Here is a 14,120-nt window from a genome sequence, read left to right on the forward strand (position 1 = left end):
GGCTAATGTGGTTCCTATATTCAAATCAGGGGACAAGTCCACTCCTTCAAATTACCGTCCAATAAGCCTGACATCTATAGTGGGCAAGTTATTAGAATCAATTATAGCTGACATTATCAGAAGTCACCTTGAAGAGCATAACTTGATAAATGAATCTCAGCATGGATTCACGAGAGGTCGCTCCTGCCCGACAAACTTACTGACGTTCTTCAATAGAACATTTGAGGCAGTTGACATTGATAAGGAATATGATACTGTTTATTTGGATTTTAGTAAAGCCTTCGATAGAGTACCTCACAAGAGACTCTTAAGAAAAGTGGCAGCCCACGGTATAGGAGGTAAAGTTCTAGCATGGATTGAGGCATGGCTTACCAATAGAAAGCAGAGAGTTACCATTAATGGAGTGAAATCCGAATGGGGACCAGTCACTAGTGGCGCTCCACAAGGATCAGCCTTAGGCCCTCTCTTGTTCATAACTTACATCAATGACCTTGATGAAGGGATCACGAGTGACATGAATAAGTTTGCCGATGATACAAAGATAGGCCGTATAATTTACTCTGAGGAGGATATCAATGAACTCCATGACGATTTGGACAAATTAATGTCTTGGTCTGAAAAATGGCAGATAAAGTTCAATGTGGATAAGTGTAAGGTACTTGCCCTTGGTAACGAAAATAATCATCGAAGCTATGTGTGTGTGCGTGCATGTGTGTGTGGTGTGGTGTGTGTGTGTGTGTGTGTGTGTGTATGTGTGTGCGCGTGTGTGTGTGCGTGTATGTGTGGTGTGTGTGTGTGTGTGTGTGTGTGTGTGTGTGTGTGTGTGTGTGTGTGGTGTGGTGTGTGTGTGTGTGTGTGGGTGTGTATGTATGTATGTGTGTGTGTGTGTGTGTGCGCATGTATGTATGTATGTATGTGTGTGTGTGTGTGTGTGTGTGTGTGTGTGTGTGTGTGTGTACTCACCTATTTGTGGTTGCAGGGGTCGAGTCTTAGCTCCTGGCCCTGCCTCTTCACTGGTTGCTACTGGGCCCTCTCTCTCCCCGCTCCATGAGCTTTAACAAACCTCGTCTTAAACCTGTGTATGGTTCCTGCCTCCACTACGTCATTTTCTAGGCTATTCCACTGCCTTACAACTCTATGACTGAAGAAATACTTCCTAATATCTCTCTGACTCATTTGTGTCTTCAACTTCCAATTGTGGCCTCTTGTTTCTGTGTCCCCTCCCTGGAACATCCTGTCTTTGTCCACCTTGTCAATTCCACGCAGTATTTTATATGTCGTGTGTGTGTGTGTGTGTGTGTGTGTGTGTGTGTGTGTGTGTGTGTGTACTCACCTCACCTAGTTGAGGTTGCGGGGGTCGAGTCCGAGCTCCTGGCCCCGCCTCTTCACTGTGTGTGTGTGTGTGTGTATTTTAGAGAGGAAGATGGAGGGTGTGCGAGCGTACTCGTATAAGTCGACCTCCAGATGTAAACAGAGCAAAAAATTTCTCTCCCCTCTCCCTCATTCTTGTTAAATATTTATAAAATAAGTAGAAGAGTTTTCGTATTATTTCGTATCAGTCAAAACCAAAACACATAATAAAAACAGTTTAAGTAGGAAGACTAAGCGAGTGCGAATAAAAACGTAAAAACTATTTTCTCCTGGGAAGCATAAAACAATAATTATGAGCTTATGGGCTAAACATAGCAGAGTAAACAAGGTGTTAGGGGAGACTGGCACACCTCGACACTCAGTGGCTCAGCACACGACGCAGTGAGGCTCACTTCCTCTGACATACCACTGTGTAGTGCTGCCTCTGAACCTGGCACACTTATCGCGGTACTTACGAGGTATACAGGTGGTATCTATGTAAATACAGTGTAACTTAATCCTGTGTAAACTATTTGCGTGTTTTTCTCGTTACTAACATCGAGTACTTTCTGGCTTGGACAGTGCTCACTTAGCGACGGTTCCATTTCTATTAGGAAAATACCAGTGTCCTATAAGGAAAAATTACCGAAACGCATCATGATGGGAATAAACCTGTGACCAGCAAAATTTAATCGGGAAAATGATTTTGGGTAGATACGAGAAAATATTTTACAGTGTAGATGTGATGATTTTTCCTAGTTTGCGTCAGCTTCCTACGATCTATAGTTGAATTATAAGGTTTAATATGATTGTATAATGAAAGTATATGAAGGAAAACGGTTTAATTATCTATGGAGTGTATGTATCAGCAGCCGAGTCATTAAAGAATGAGGTGAAATAATAAATGGGGAAAAAATCAATGGAAGAATGTTGAGGCTGAGGAAATGAAAGACATTTTTCAATGAAAAAGCTATATTTATCAAATTGTAGTAATACCTACACTTGCAACATGTTTGAATATAAAATGACTTTTGTCTTCACTCTGTCAGTAGTGAATATTACGAGGAATGAATTATTATTAATTCATATAATGTGTACAAATAGCGTAAGAAAATTTGAGATGGTTTGATCATGTAGAAAACATGTATTAAGATAGGTTGATTAAGAATTAGTAAACAGGATGATCTGAGTTACCGAGGTTCAATATATACCTGCAAGTTTCCAGTTAAACTGGGTAGTTAAACTGGTGAATATTCATTGTGTAAATATTATAATGCGAAGTCATTTGCAGCTCGTTGCTCAGCGGTAGCATCTTGCACTCACAACTTAAGGACCTTGGTTCAGTACTAAGCACCTTGCACTCACAACTTAAGGACCTTGGTTCAGTACTAAGCACCTTGCACTCACAACTTAAGAACCTTGGTTCAGTACTAAGCACCTTGCACTCACAACTTAAGGACCTTGGTTCAGTACTAAGCACCTTGCACTCACAACTTAAGAACCTTGGTTCAGTACTAAGCACTTTGCACTCACAACTTAAGGACCTTGGTTCAGTACTAAGCACCTTGCACTCACAACTTAAGGACCTTGGTTCAGTGCTAAGCACCTTGCACTCAACTTAAGAACCTTGGTTCAGTACTAAGCACTTTGCACTCACAACTTAAGGACCTTGGTTCAGTACTAAGCACCTTGCACTCACAACTTAAGGACCTTGGTTCAGTGCTAAGCACCTTGCACTCACAACTTAAGGACCTTGGTTCAGTGCTAAGCACCTTGCACTCACAACTTTAGGACCTTGGTTCAGTACTATACACCTTGCACTCACAACTTAAGAACCTTGGTTCAGTACTAAGCACCTTGCACTCACAACTTAAGGACCTTGGTTCAGTACTAAGCACCTTGCACTCACAACTTAAGGACCTTGGTTCAGTACTGGGCACCTTGCACTCACAACTTAAGGACCTTGGTTCAGTATTGAGCACTTTGCACTCAACTTAAGAACCTTGGTTCAGTATTGAGCACTTTGCACTCAACTTAAGGACCTTGGTTCTGTACTAAGCGCCTTGCACTCACAACTCAAGGACCTTGGTTCAGTACTAAGCATCTTGCACTCACAACTTAAGGACCTTGGTTCAGTACTGGGCACCTTGCACTCAACTTAAGAACATTGGTTCAGTACTGAGCACTTTGCACTCAACTTAAGGACCTTGGTTCTGTACTAAGCGCCTTGCACTCACAACTCAAGGACCTTGGTTCAGTACTAAGCATCTTGCACTCACAACTTAAGGACCTTGGTTCAGTACTGGGCACCTTGCACTCACAACTTAAGGACCTTGGTTCAATACTAAGCACCTTGCACTCAACTTAAGAACCTTGGTTCAGTATTGAGCACTCTGCACTCAACTTAAGAACATTGGTTCAGTACTGAGCACTTTGCACTCAACTTAAGGACCTTGGTTCTGTACTAAGCGCCTTGCACTCACAACTCAAGGACCTTGGTTCAGTACTAAGCACCTTGCACTCACAACTTAAGAACCTTGGTTCAGTACTAAGCACCTTGCACTCACAACTTAAGGACCTTGGTTCAGTACTGGGCACCTTGCACTCACAACTTAAGGACCTTGGTTCAGTACTGGGCACCTTACACTCACAACTTAAGGACCTTGGTTCAATACTAAGCACCTTGCACTCAACTTAAGAACCTTGGTTCAGTATTGAGCACTTTGCACTCAACTTAAGAACCTTGGTTCAGTACTGAGCACTTTGCACTCAACTTAAGGACCTTGGTTCTATACTAAGCACCTTGCACTCACAACCTTGCACTCAACCTTGCTCTACTTACACTTGTTGTCCCTGTTCACTCACCAGTAAGTAGGTATGTTGACGTCAGTCAAATATTTTGTGTGACATCCTGGTGGGTGGTAATTACCTTAGAGTTGGGTTTTGAAATAAGCTGAGGTAGAATAAACGCTCTAAGCTTGAAAAGTCAACGGTGTAAAGACTAGATTAATTAAGGTCGTAAGATTTTCATTGATCTTCTTAAAATTGTCCATTAGGGTTCTAAGCTGACTACACAAGACTAATTAACATACTTCAGTTCTCCTTTTATGATAATTAAATTATAAATACATATAAAATATTTATACAATTCTACATGCATATACCAACTAATAAACAATATAAATAAATATATAAATAAGTAAATATATAAAAATTTGTAATTTTTTTTTTTTTTTTTTTTTGTAATTCAATACTCGTGAAAACTAGTACAAATATACTTTGCCACAGGTTTCTTTGTACCTAGCAGCAAATTTTAGGATATATAGTATTTCAAAATTTTAAATGAGGGGGTTGGCGCCCCATGAGGGTGGGCATTGTTTGGTTACACTATTTTCAATGATATGTCATTTTTAAAGGTGTTTTTATACTGATTTAAAAAAAAAAACACTTTCCAAAATATTAGAGGAGGGGCGCCCCATGGAGCGATTTTTGTTTTCGGAGGACAACGTCATGTTCCTTATATGAACTTAAAAGCCAGATGTATCGTCTGATAAGTACGAGAGCGAGAGTTCTCTTGCCTCCACACCTGCCTCTTGACGAGGCAAGTGTGGAGGGGGGAGTGACTCCCTCACCGTAATTCCTGATAAATTGTATGTGGTTGTCCCGCACCCCAGTCACCTGACGAACTATCTACTGAGGAATGAATCTTCCTTGAGTTTCCCTACACCTGCAGGTGTAGGGAAACTCCTCCTGACAAAGTACATGCGGACGTGTTAAACTCCACCCATCACACCCATCACCCCAACCCCCCGCATGCGCGCGAACACACGCACACACACGCGCACACACGCACACACACGCACACACACGCACACACACGCACACACACGCACACACACGCACACACACGCACACACACGCACACACACGCACACACACGCACACACACGCACACACACGCACACACACGCACACACACGCACACACACGCACACGCACACACGCACACACACGCACACACACGCACACACACACACGTACACACGCGCACACACGCACACACACGCACACACACACACACACACACACACACACACACACACACACACACACACACACACACACACACACACACACACACACACACACACACACCCTCCCGACAAGGCAAGTGCCTGGAAGAAAACCTTTGAAACCATTCTGCTAGTTTTAAATAAAACAGTTCGAAAAAGTACAGTAATTAAACTAATTAAATGGTGAATTGTTCAAAACATCCATAAAGCTATAGCTGATTTATCATAATTTTCAACAGGGTGCTGTCTACGTCTGACAGTAAGCAGACAGCTCATCTAGATTTTAAAACTGAGGCACTGTACTTCCCACCTCCAAAACTCAAAGTGAAGCTAGCTAGTTTACTCTGCATCCCTTGATTTATATTACCATACTTACTCTCCTGTTGCACGTTACATATTCACTTCCATACAACATGCTCATGTATGTTGTATACTTACCTTCCTATCATGTATAATCTCTTACACTCCCTCCCACCCGTAACCGGAACGTCCTTGACACCACCTTCCATCTACACCAAAATTTTTATATTTTGTTATTATCACACTGGCCGATTCCCACCAAGGCAGGGTGGCCCGAAAAAGAAAAACTTTCACCATCATTCACTCCATCACTGTCTTGCCAGAAGGGTGTTTTACACTACGCCTTAATTTATCTAAAGCTAGCCTAAATATTGTTGTATCCTTATTCTGGCCTGTTATTTAATATGCTTTTGTTGGGAGGTCTTGAATGGGGTGTTTAAAAGGACACTACTAAGAAGAAATGTTATGAAAAATATTTTTTTCACTTCAAAATTTGCTAACATAAGTACGACAGAAAAAGAAATTACTCTACTCTAAATTTGCCTCAAAACTTTAAATCGAACTTATTAAAATTTCAAAAGTAACTTATATCATGAATAATGAAACTTACTGTTTATAGAAGACTAAGCAGCCAGGCGAACTGTTGTCCAAGTTTGTATATACAAATAATCCAGGAGACAAACGACGAACACTCGTTAACCCCAAGAACATACTGACGTCTCATTCTCCCAGGAACCACTTGTCACCTTCATTGTGACGCTTAGCTACATAAATCATTGACTTGTGTAGCCTAGCCTGACGAAAACGATTTTAGTAATCTTGTTCATTTATATAGATTCAAAGTACGTCTATGTTATTTGTTTTAAATATTCAGTTTAAAATAAAATAATGGAAGTTTGTAATTACTGTACACACTACCCAAACAAACCTGTGCACTCTGCTCTGACCCGTCACTGAGACACACTGGTGGGTCACCCACAGGGGTGTCAATTACTCTAATTCAGTGGAAGCTAACGAGAGAGGTACCAATTTATGCTTGGTAATGCGTTGATGGATAACCCGAATATGACGCCCATTTTGCTTCTTTCCAGAAGAAAAAATACTATTATTATTATTATTATTATTATTATTATTATTATTATTATTATTATTATTATTATTACTGCTACTACTCAACTATTGCTACTGGCAAATGTATAAAAAAAACGTGTGTGCAGTATACGGGGATCTTTATTTACTAAACATTTCGCTCACCTGGAGCTTCCTTAGACCAATACAGATTACATAGAGTCAGAGAATAAAGTTGAATGAAGGTCAGTTGTGATATGGTCAGATATAATATGTGTCAGTTCTCCTGACGACTGTGTTCAGTACGGTAACTTAACACTTTATATATCGTAAAACTCCCGGTGTTTGGCACAACTGTTAGTTAATTTAGGCACAGGTACACATAAGAACAATGATCACATATAGTGTAAATTTCCTAGGATAACTCCCAAAAAAGTCAGTGACTTATTGGTGTCCTCGTAATATCTCGTAATATCTAAGTAACTCAACTGTGTAAAAATCAATTACAATGAGAGAAGATACAATAAGAATTAAGTAAAAAAGAATTATTTACATTAACACTAGGGAGAGGATCAGCTTACAATAATAGGTGTGCGAATGTTAGCTATACATACATGAATGTTTTATATTTTATGGCTGAATGTAGGCAAAAAAACCTTTACAGGTCCTCTTCTTTAATAATGAGTCTAGCCATATTCCACTTCATAATATGCCTATCATTATTTCCCTTTATGCAACGCGCATTACCGCCAGTGTCAACTTGGCGGCACGCACATTTATACTCACTGATCCTCGTGTCTAAGAGTCTCGCTGTCTCCTCACACAGACTTCGTGGCAGTCTCTCCTCTGAACAACGTTAACTCTCGCTCTGCAGACGGAGGTGTTGCTACACTTCTTGCTGGTGAACTTCAACTCTGGCTCTGCAGACGGAGGTGTTGCTACACTTCTTGCTGGTGAACTTCAACTCTCGCTCTGCAGACGGAGGTGTTGCTACACTTCTTGCTGGTGAACTTCAACTCTCGCTCTGCAGACGGAGGTGTTGCTACACTTCTTGCTGGTGAACTTCAACTCTCGCTCTGCAGACGGAGGTGTTGCTACACTTCTTGCTGGTGAACTTCAACTCTCGCTCTGCAGACGGAGGTGTTGCTACACTTCTTCCTGGTGAACTTCAACTCTCGCTCTGCAGACGGAGGTGTTGCTACACTTCTTGCTGGTGAACTTCAACTCTCGCTCTGCAGACGGAGGTGTTGCTACACTTCTTGCTGGTGAACTTCAACTCTCGCTTTGCAGACGGAGGTGTCACAACACTTCTTGCTGGTAAACTTTCGTGCTGGTAGCGGAGGTAGTGGTAACTCGGAGCTTCCCTGATAAAAAGATTATAGACACCTATATAGCTACACTGGAGTTCGGGAATATAACAAAGGTACTAGATGTGTCACCTTTTTATTTATTTAAATGAACATTCTCTGCATTAAAATCGTAAATAATAGGGAAAATGTGAAGTTTGGTTAAAGTTAATTAGATGTAATTAAATTGCTCTGTAAGATATTCTGGGCTACCCTGAAGATCAAAGTTGTAATGATTTAAATAATTATCATTATCACCTTTAATATCTAATAATATAAACACATTATCTTGGTGCAAAATTTAAAATTCTCATTTATTATTATTATTATTATTATTATTATTAGTAGTAGTAGTAGTAGTAGTAGTAGTAGTAGTAGTAGTAGTAGTAGTAGTAGTAGTAATGGTAGTAGCAGAAGTAGCAATAGTAGTAGTAACAGCAGTAGCAGCAGTAGTAGTAGAAATAGCAGTAGCAGCAGCAGCAGAAGAAGTAGTAGTAGTAGTAGCAACAACAGCAGTAGCAGCAGCAGCAGCAACAGCAGCAGTAGTAGTAGTAGTAGTAGTAGTAGTAGCAACAGTAGAAGTAACATCAGCAGTAGTATTAGTAGTAACAACAGGAGTAATAGTAGCAGTTGCCTCAGAAGTAGCAGTAGTAGTAGCAACAGCAGTAGCAGCATCAGCAGCACCAGAAGCAGAAGTAGTAGTAGCAACAACAGCAGTAGCAACAGCAGCAGCAGCAGCAGCAGCAGCAGCAGCAGCAGCAGCAGCAGAAGTAGTAGTAGCAACAACAGCAGCAGCAGCAGCAGCAGCAGCAGCGGCAACAACAACAACAACAACAGCAGCAGCAATAGTAGTAGCAACAGTGGTAGTAGTAGTAGTAACAACAGCAGTAATAGTAGTAGTAGTAGTAACAACAGCAGTAACAGTAATAGTAGTAGTAACAACAGCAGTAACAGTAGTAGTAGTAGTAACAACAGCAGTAACAGTAGTAGTAGTAGAAACAACAGCAGTCTCAGTAGAAGTAGTAGTAACAACAGCAGTAACAGTAATAGTAGTAGTAACAACAGCAGTAACAGAAGTAGTAGTAGTAACAACAGCAGTAATAGTAGTAGTAGTAGTAGTAACAACAGCAGTAATAGTAGTAGTAGTAGTAACAACAGCAGTAACAGCAGTAGTAGTAAAAACAGCAGTAACAGTAGTAGTAGTAGTAACAACAGCAGTAATAGTAGTAGTAGTAACAACAGCAGTAACAGCAGTAGTAGTAACAACAGCAGTAATAGTAGTAGTAGTAGTAGTAGTAGTAGTAACAACAGCAGTAATAGTAGTAGTAGTAACAACAGCAGTAACAGTAGTAGTAGTAGTAACAACAGCAGTAACAGTAGTAGTAGTAACAACAGCAGTAACAGTAGTAGTAGTAACAACAGCAGTAACAGCAGTAGTAGTAAAAACAGCAGTAACAGTAGTAGTAGTAGTAACAACAGCAGTAATAGTAGTAGTAGTAGTAACAACAGCAGTAATAGTAGTAGTAGTAGTAGTAACAACAGCAGTACCGTAGTAGTAGTAACAACAGCAGTACCGTAGTAGTAGTAACAACAGCAGTACCGTAGTAGTAGTAACAACAGCAGTACCGTAGTAGTAGTAACAACAGCAGTACCGTAGTAGTAGTAACAACAGCAGTACCAGTAGTAGTAGTAACAACAGCAGTAACAGTAGTAGTAGTAGTAGTAACAAGAGAAGTAATAGTAGTAGTAGTAGTAGTAACAACAGCAGTAATAGTAGTAGTAGTAACAACAGCAGTAACAGTAGTAGTAGTAGTAACAACAGCAGTAACAGTAGTAGTAGTAACAACAGTAGTAACAGTAGTAGTAGTAACAGCAGTAATAGTAGTAGTAGTAACAACAGCAGTAACAGTAGTAGTAGTAACAACAGCAGTAACAGTAGTAGTAGTAACAACAGCAGTAATAGTAGTAGTAGTAGTAGTAACAACAGCAGTAACAGTAGTAGTAGTAACAACAGCAGTAATAGTAGTAGTAGTAGTAACAACTGCAGTAACAGCAGTAGTAGTAAAATCAGCAGTAACAGTAGTAGTAGTAGTAACAACAGCAGTAATAGTAGTAGTAGTAACAACAGCAGTAATAGTAGTAGTAGTAGTAGTAACACCAGCATTAACAGTAGTAGTAGTAACAACAGCAGTAACAGTAGTAGTAGTAACACCAGCAGTAACAGTAGTAGTAGTAACAACAGCAGTAATAGTAGCAGTAGTAGTAACAACAGCAGTAACAGTAGTAGTAGTAACAACAGCAGTAATAGTAGTAGTAGTAGTAGTAACAACAGCAGTAACAGTAGTAGTAGTAGTAACAACAGAAGTAATAGTAGTAGTAGTAACAACAGCAACAGTAGTAAAAACAGCAGTAACAGTAGTAGTAGTAGTGATGAATGGTTTGAAAAACCGACAAGTTGAAGATTGAGACACTTATGCAGCATATAGGAATATTTATTCAGGAAACGTTTCGCCACACAGTGGCTTCATCAGTCCAATACAAAGAGGAAGGCGTAAGGAGAGGAGGAGTATGAGGTAATCAGTCCCTCAGCCTGGAGTCGATGTGTTCAGTCCATCAATCTTGCAGAATGTACAGCATAGGGCCGTAAACGTGGCTTATATACTGTAGTCAGGTGAGGTGAAGCAGTCGGAGGCGGAGTCATAGTGGTACCATCCACTAGTCGAAGGAGGTCTTCGTCTGCTTCACCTCACCTCACTACAGTATATAAGCCACGTCTACGGCCCTGTGCTGTACATTCTGCAAGATTGATGGACTGAACATATCGACTCCAGGCTGAGGGACTGATTACCTCATACTCCTCCTCTCCTTACGCCTTCCTCTTTGTATTGGACTGATGAAGCCACTGTGTGGCGAAACGTTTCCTGAATAAAGATTCCCATATGCTGCATAAGTGTCTCAATCTTCAGTAGTAGTAGTAGTAACAACAGCAGTAATAGTAGTAGTAGTAGTAGTAACAACAGCAGTAATAGTAGTAGTAGTAATAGTAACAACAGCAGTAAAAGTAGTAGTAGTAACAACAGCAGTAACAGTAGTAGTAGTAACAACAGCAGTAACAGTAGTAGTAGTAACAACAGCAGTAACAGTAGTAGTAGTAGTAGTAACAACAGCAGTAATAATAGTAGTAGTAGTAGTAACAACAGCAGTAACAGTAGTAGTAGTAGGAACAACAGCAGTAACAGTAGTAGTAGTAGTAACAACAGCAGTAACAGTAGTAGTAGTAGCAACAGCAGTAACAGTAGTAGTAGTAACAACAGCAGTAACAGTAGTAGTAGTAACAACAGCAGTAACAGTAGTAGTAGTAGTAACAACAGCAGTAATAGTAGTAGTAGTAGTAGTAACAACAGCAGTAACAGTAGTAGTAGTAACAACAGCAGTAACAGTAGTAGTAGTAGTAACAACAGCAGTAATAGTAGTAGTAGTAACAACAGCAGTAACAGTAGTAGTAGTAACAACAGCAGTAACAGTAGTAGTAGTAACAACAGCAGTAATAGTAGTAGTAGTAGTAACAACAGCAGTAACAGTAGTAGTAGTAACAACAGCAGTAACACAGAATATCAGGCCTGAGCTTGCTACCATCTGCAGCTCATAAGACTGCCATCCCCACGAGCCCCCTGGGGCGGGGTAGATGGCAGACCAGAGGCCTAGCTTCTCCCTACGAGCCCCGTGAGGGCGGGGAATGTGGCTAGGCCTGGGGACAGTTGGTCCCAAAGATGAGGAGGTACTGTACCTCCTCCCATGGGAGACTTAAGTCTCGAGACACTCCCCAGATAGGGAGCCAAGGCCGGGTCACCACTACTTGGAAAAGACCCGGGCCGGGAGAATACCGGCGAATAAAAAAAAAAAAAAAAAAAAAAAAGCAGTAACAGTAGTAGTAGTAACAACAGCAGTAATAGTAGTAGTTGCCTCAGAAGTAGCAATAGTGGTATGATTTTATTGTTATTTATTAATTAATTGTTTTAAATATTTGTAATATTTTTAAAGATTTTACACAGCACAATTAACTTAATTTTGTTTTCTACTCAGCCACCTCTCTTTTCCACACTCTCCACACCTTTCCTTCTTGCTCTCTCTCTCTCTCTCTCTCTCTCTCTCTCTCTCTCTCTCTCTCTCTCTCTCTCTCTCTCTCTCTCTCTCTCTCTCTCTCTCTCTCTCTCTCTCTCTGACAGACACACACAACTGAGCTTCCACAATAACCAAATCTTTTTTCTTCGAGCTATGAACCTCAACGGAAGTAACGGAATCAGAGTAAACATCACCGATGTTAACAGTACCAATAACACCATCGTTCACCACCTGGATAACTTACTGAAGTTCAGACACATCATCCAGGAGCTCTTAGAGGTGAGTTCCTATTTGTGATCACCTATTTGAAGCAACAGGAGCATAGTTGTGCTCGAGGCGTCCTGTCTTCTGTGTTTGGTTGGCCATTTATTATTTTATAATTCCCTCCAGGTCATTTTTTGGATCCCATTCCATCAATCTTGCATTGCTTGTGAAGGTCTTTTGAGTGTATTCTATGGCGCGAATTTACTAGCCTTCATCTGCAGTTTCTTTTTGTTCAGTTAATGGGACGGTCTCCTATGTATGATTCCACGTTGCTTTCTTAACTGTGGGGAGGATAATGCCTCACATTACAGTCTGCATACAGTTTGTGCATGGCATTATGACACCTGGTTCTTGCATGTCAATATGACACTTGGCTCTTGCACGGCAATATGACACTTGGTTCTTGCATGTCAATATGACACTTGGCTCTTGCACGGCAATATGACACTTGGTTCTTGCATGTCAATATGACACTTGGTTCTTGCGTGTCAACAAGACACTTGGTTCTTGCATGTCAACATGACACTTGGTTCTTGCATGTCAACATGACACTTGGTTCTTGCATGTCAACATGACACTTGGTTCTTGCATGTCAACAAGACACTTGGTTCTTGCATGTCAACATGACACTTGGTTCTTGCATGTCAACATGACACTTGGTTCTTGCATGTCAACATGACACTTGGTTCTTGCATGTCAACATGACACTTGGTTCTAGCATGTCAATATAACACTTGGTTCTTGCATGTCATTATGACACTTGGTTCTTGCATGTCATTATGACACTTGGTTCTTGCATGTCAACATGACACTTGGTTCTAGCATGTCAATATAACACTTGGTTCTTGCATGTCATTATGACACTTGGTTCTTGCATGTCAACATAACATAAGTGAGATTCACCAGGGTTTAAGTATGATTCACCAGGGTTTAAGAATGAGTCACCAGGGTTTAAGTACGATTCGCCAAGTTTAGGTATGATTCACCAAGTTTAAGTATGATTCACCAGGGTTTAAGTATGATTCACCAGGGTTTAAGAATGAGTCACCAGGGTTTACGTATGATTCACCAATATTAAGTATGATTTACCAGGATTTAAGTACGATTCACTAAGTTTAAGTGTGATTCACCAAGTTTAAGTATGATTCACCAAGTTTAAGTACGATTCACCAAGTTTAAGCATGATTCACCAAGTTTGATTAAGTATGATTCACCAAGTTTAAGTATGATTCACCAAGTTTAAGTGCAATTCACCAGGGTTTAAGTATGATTCACCAGGGTTTAAGAATGAGTCACCAGGGTTTAAGTATGATTCACCAAGTTTAAGTATGATTTACCAGGATTTAAGTACGATTCACTAAGTTTAAGTATGATTCACCAAGTTTAAGTATGATTCACCAAGTTTAAGTACGATTCACCAAGTTTAAGTGCGATTCACCAGGGTTTAAGTATGATTTACCAAGTTTAAGTATGGTTCACAAAGTTCAAGTATGATTCACCAGGGTTTTAGTACGATTCACGAGGGTTTACGTATGATCCACCAAGTTTAAGTATGATTCACCAAGTTTAAGTATGATTCACCAAGTTTAAGTATGAT

The 14,120-nt window shown here is 40.3% G+C and overlaps 1 protein-coding gene across 3 annotated transcripts in view; it reads left to right on the forward strand.

Moving 5' to 3' along the window:
* Positions 1-1,703: 1,703 nt before the first annotated feature.
* Positions 1,704-14,120, forward strand: part of LOC128703651 (probable serine/threonine-protein kinase gdt8) — a 28,290-nt gene continuing 15,873 nt past the window's right edge. Inside the window, exons 1-3 of one of the 3 annotated variants that reach the window (XM_053798396.2) lie at positions 1,704-1,829; positions 7,618-8,214; positions 12,411-12,538. In XM_053798396.2, coding sequence (XP_053654371.2) covers positions 12,413-12,538 — 126 coding nt within the window. In that variant the 5' untranslated portion in view covers positions 1,704-1,829; positions 7,618-8,214; positions 12,411-12,412. Of the gene's footprint in view, positions 1,838-7,617; positions 8,215-12,410; positions 12,539-14,120 lie in introns of all 3 variants that reach the window. The other 2 variants (XM_053798397.2, XM_070101334.1) reach the window with 2 other exon arrangements.

The sequence above is a fragment of the Cherax quadricarinatus genome, chromosome 76, assembly GCF_038502225.1.
Source record: "Cherax quadricarinatus isolate ZL_2023a chromosome 76, ASM3850222v1, whole genome shotgun sequence".
Classification (NCBI taxonomy): domain Eukaryota; kingdom Metazoa; phylum Arthropoda; class Malacostraca; order Decapoda; family Parastacidae; genus Cherax; species Cherax quadricarinatus.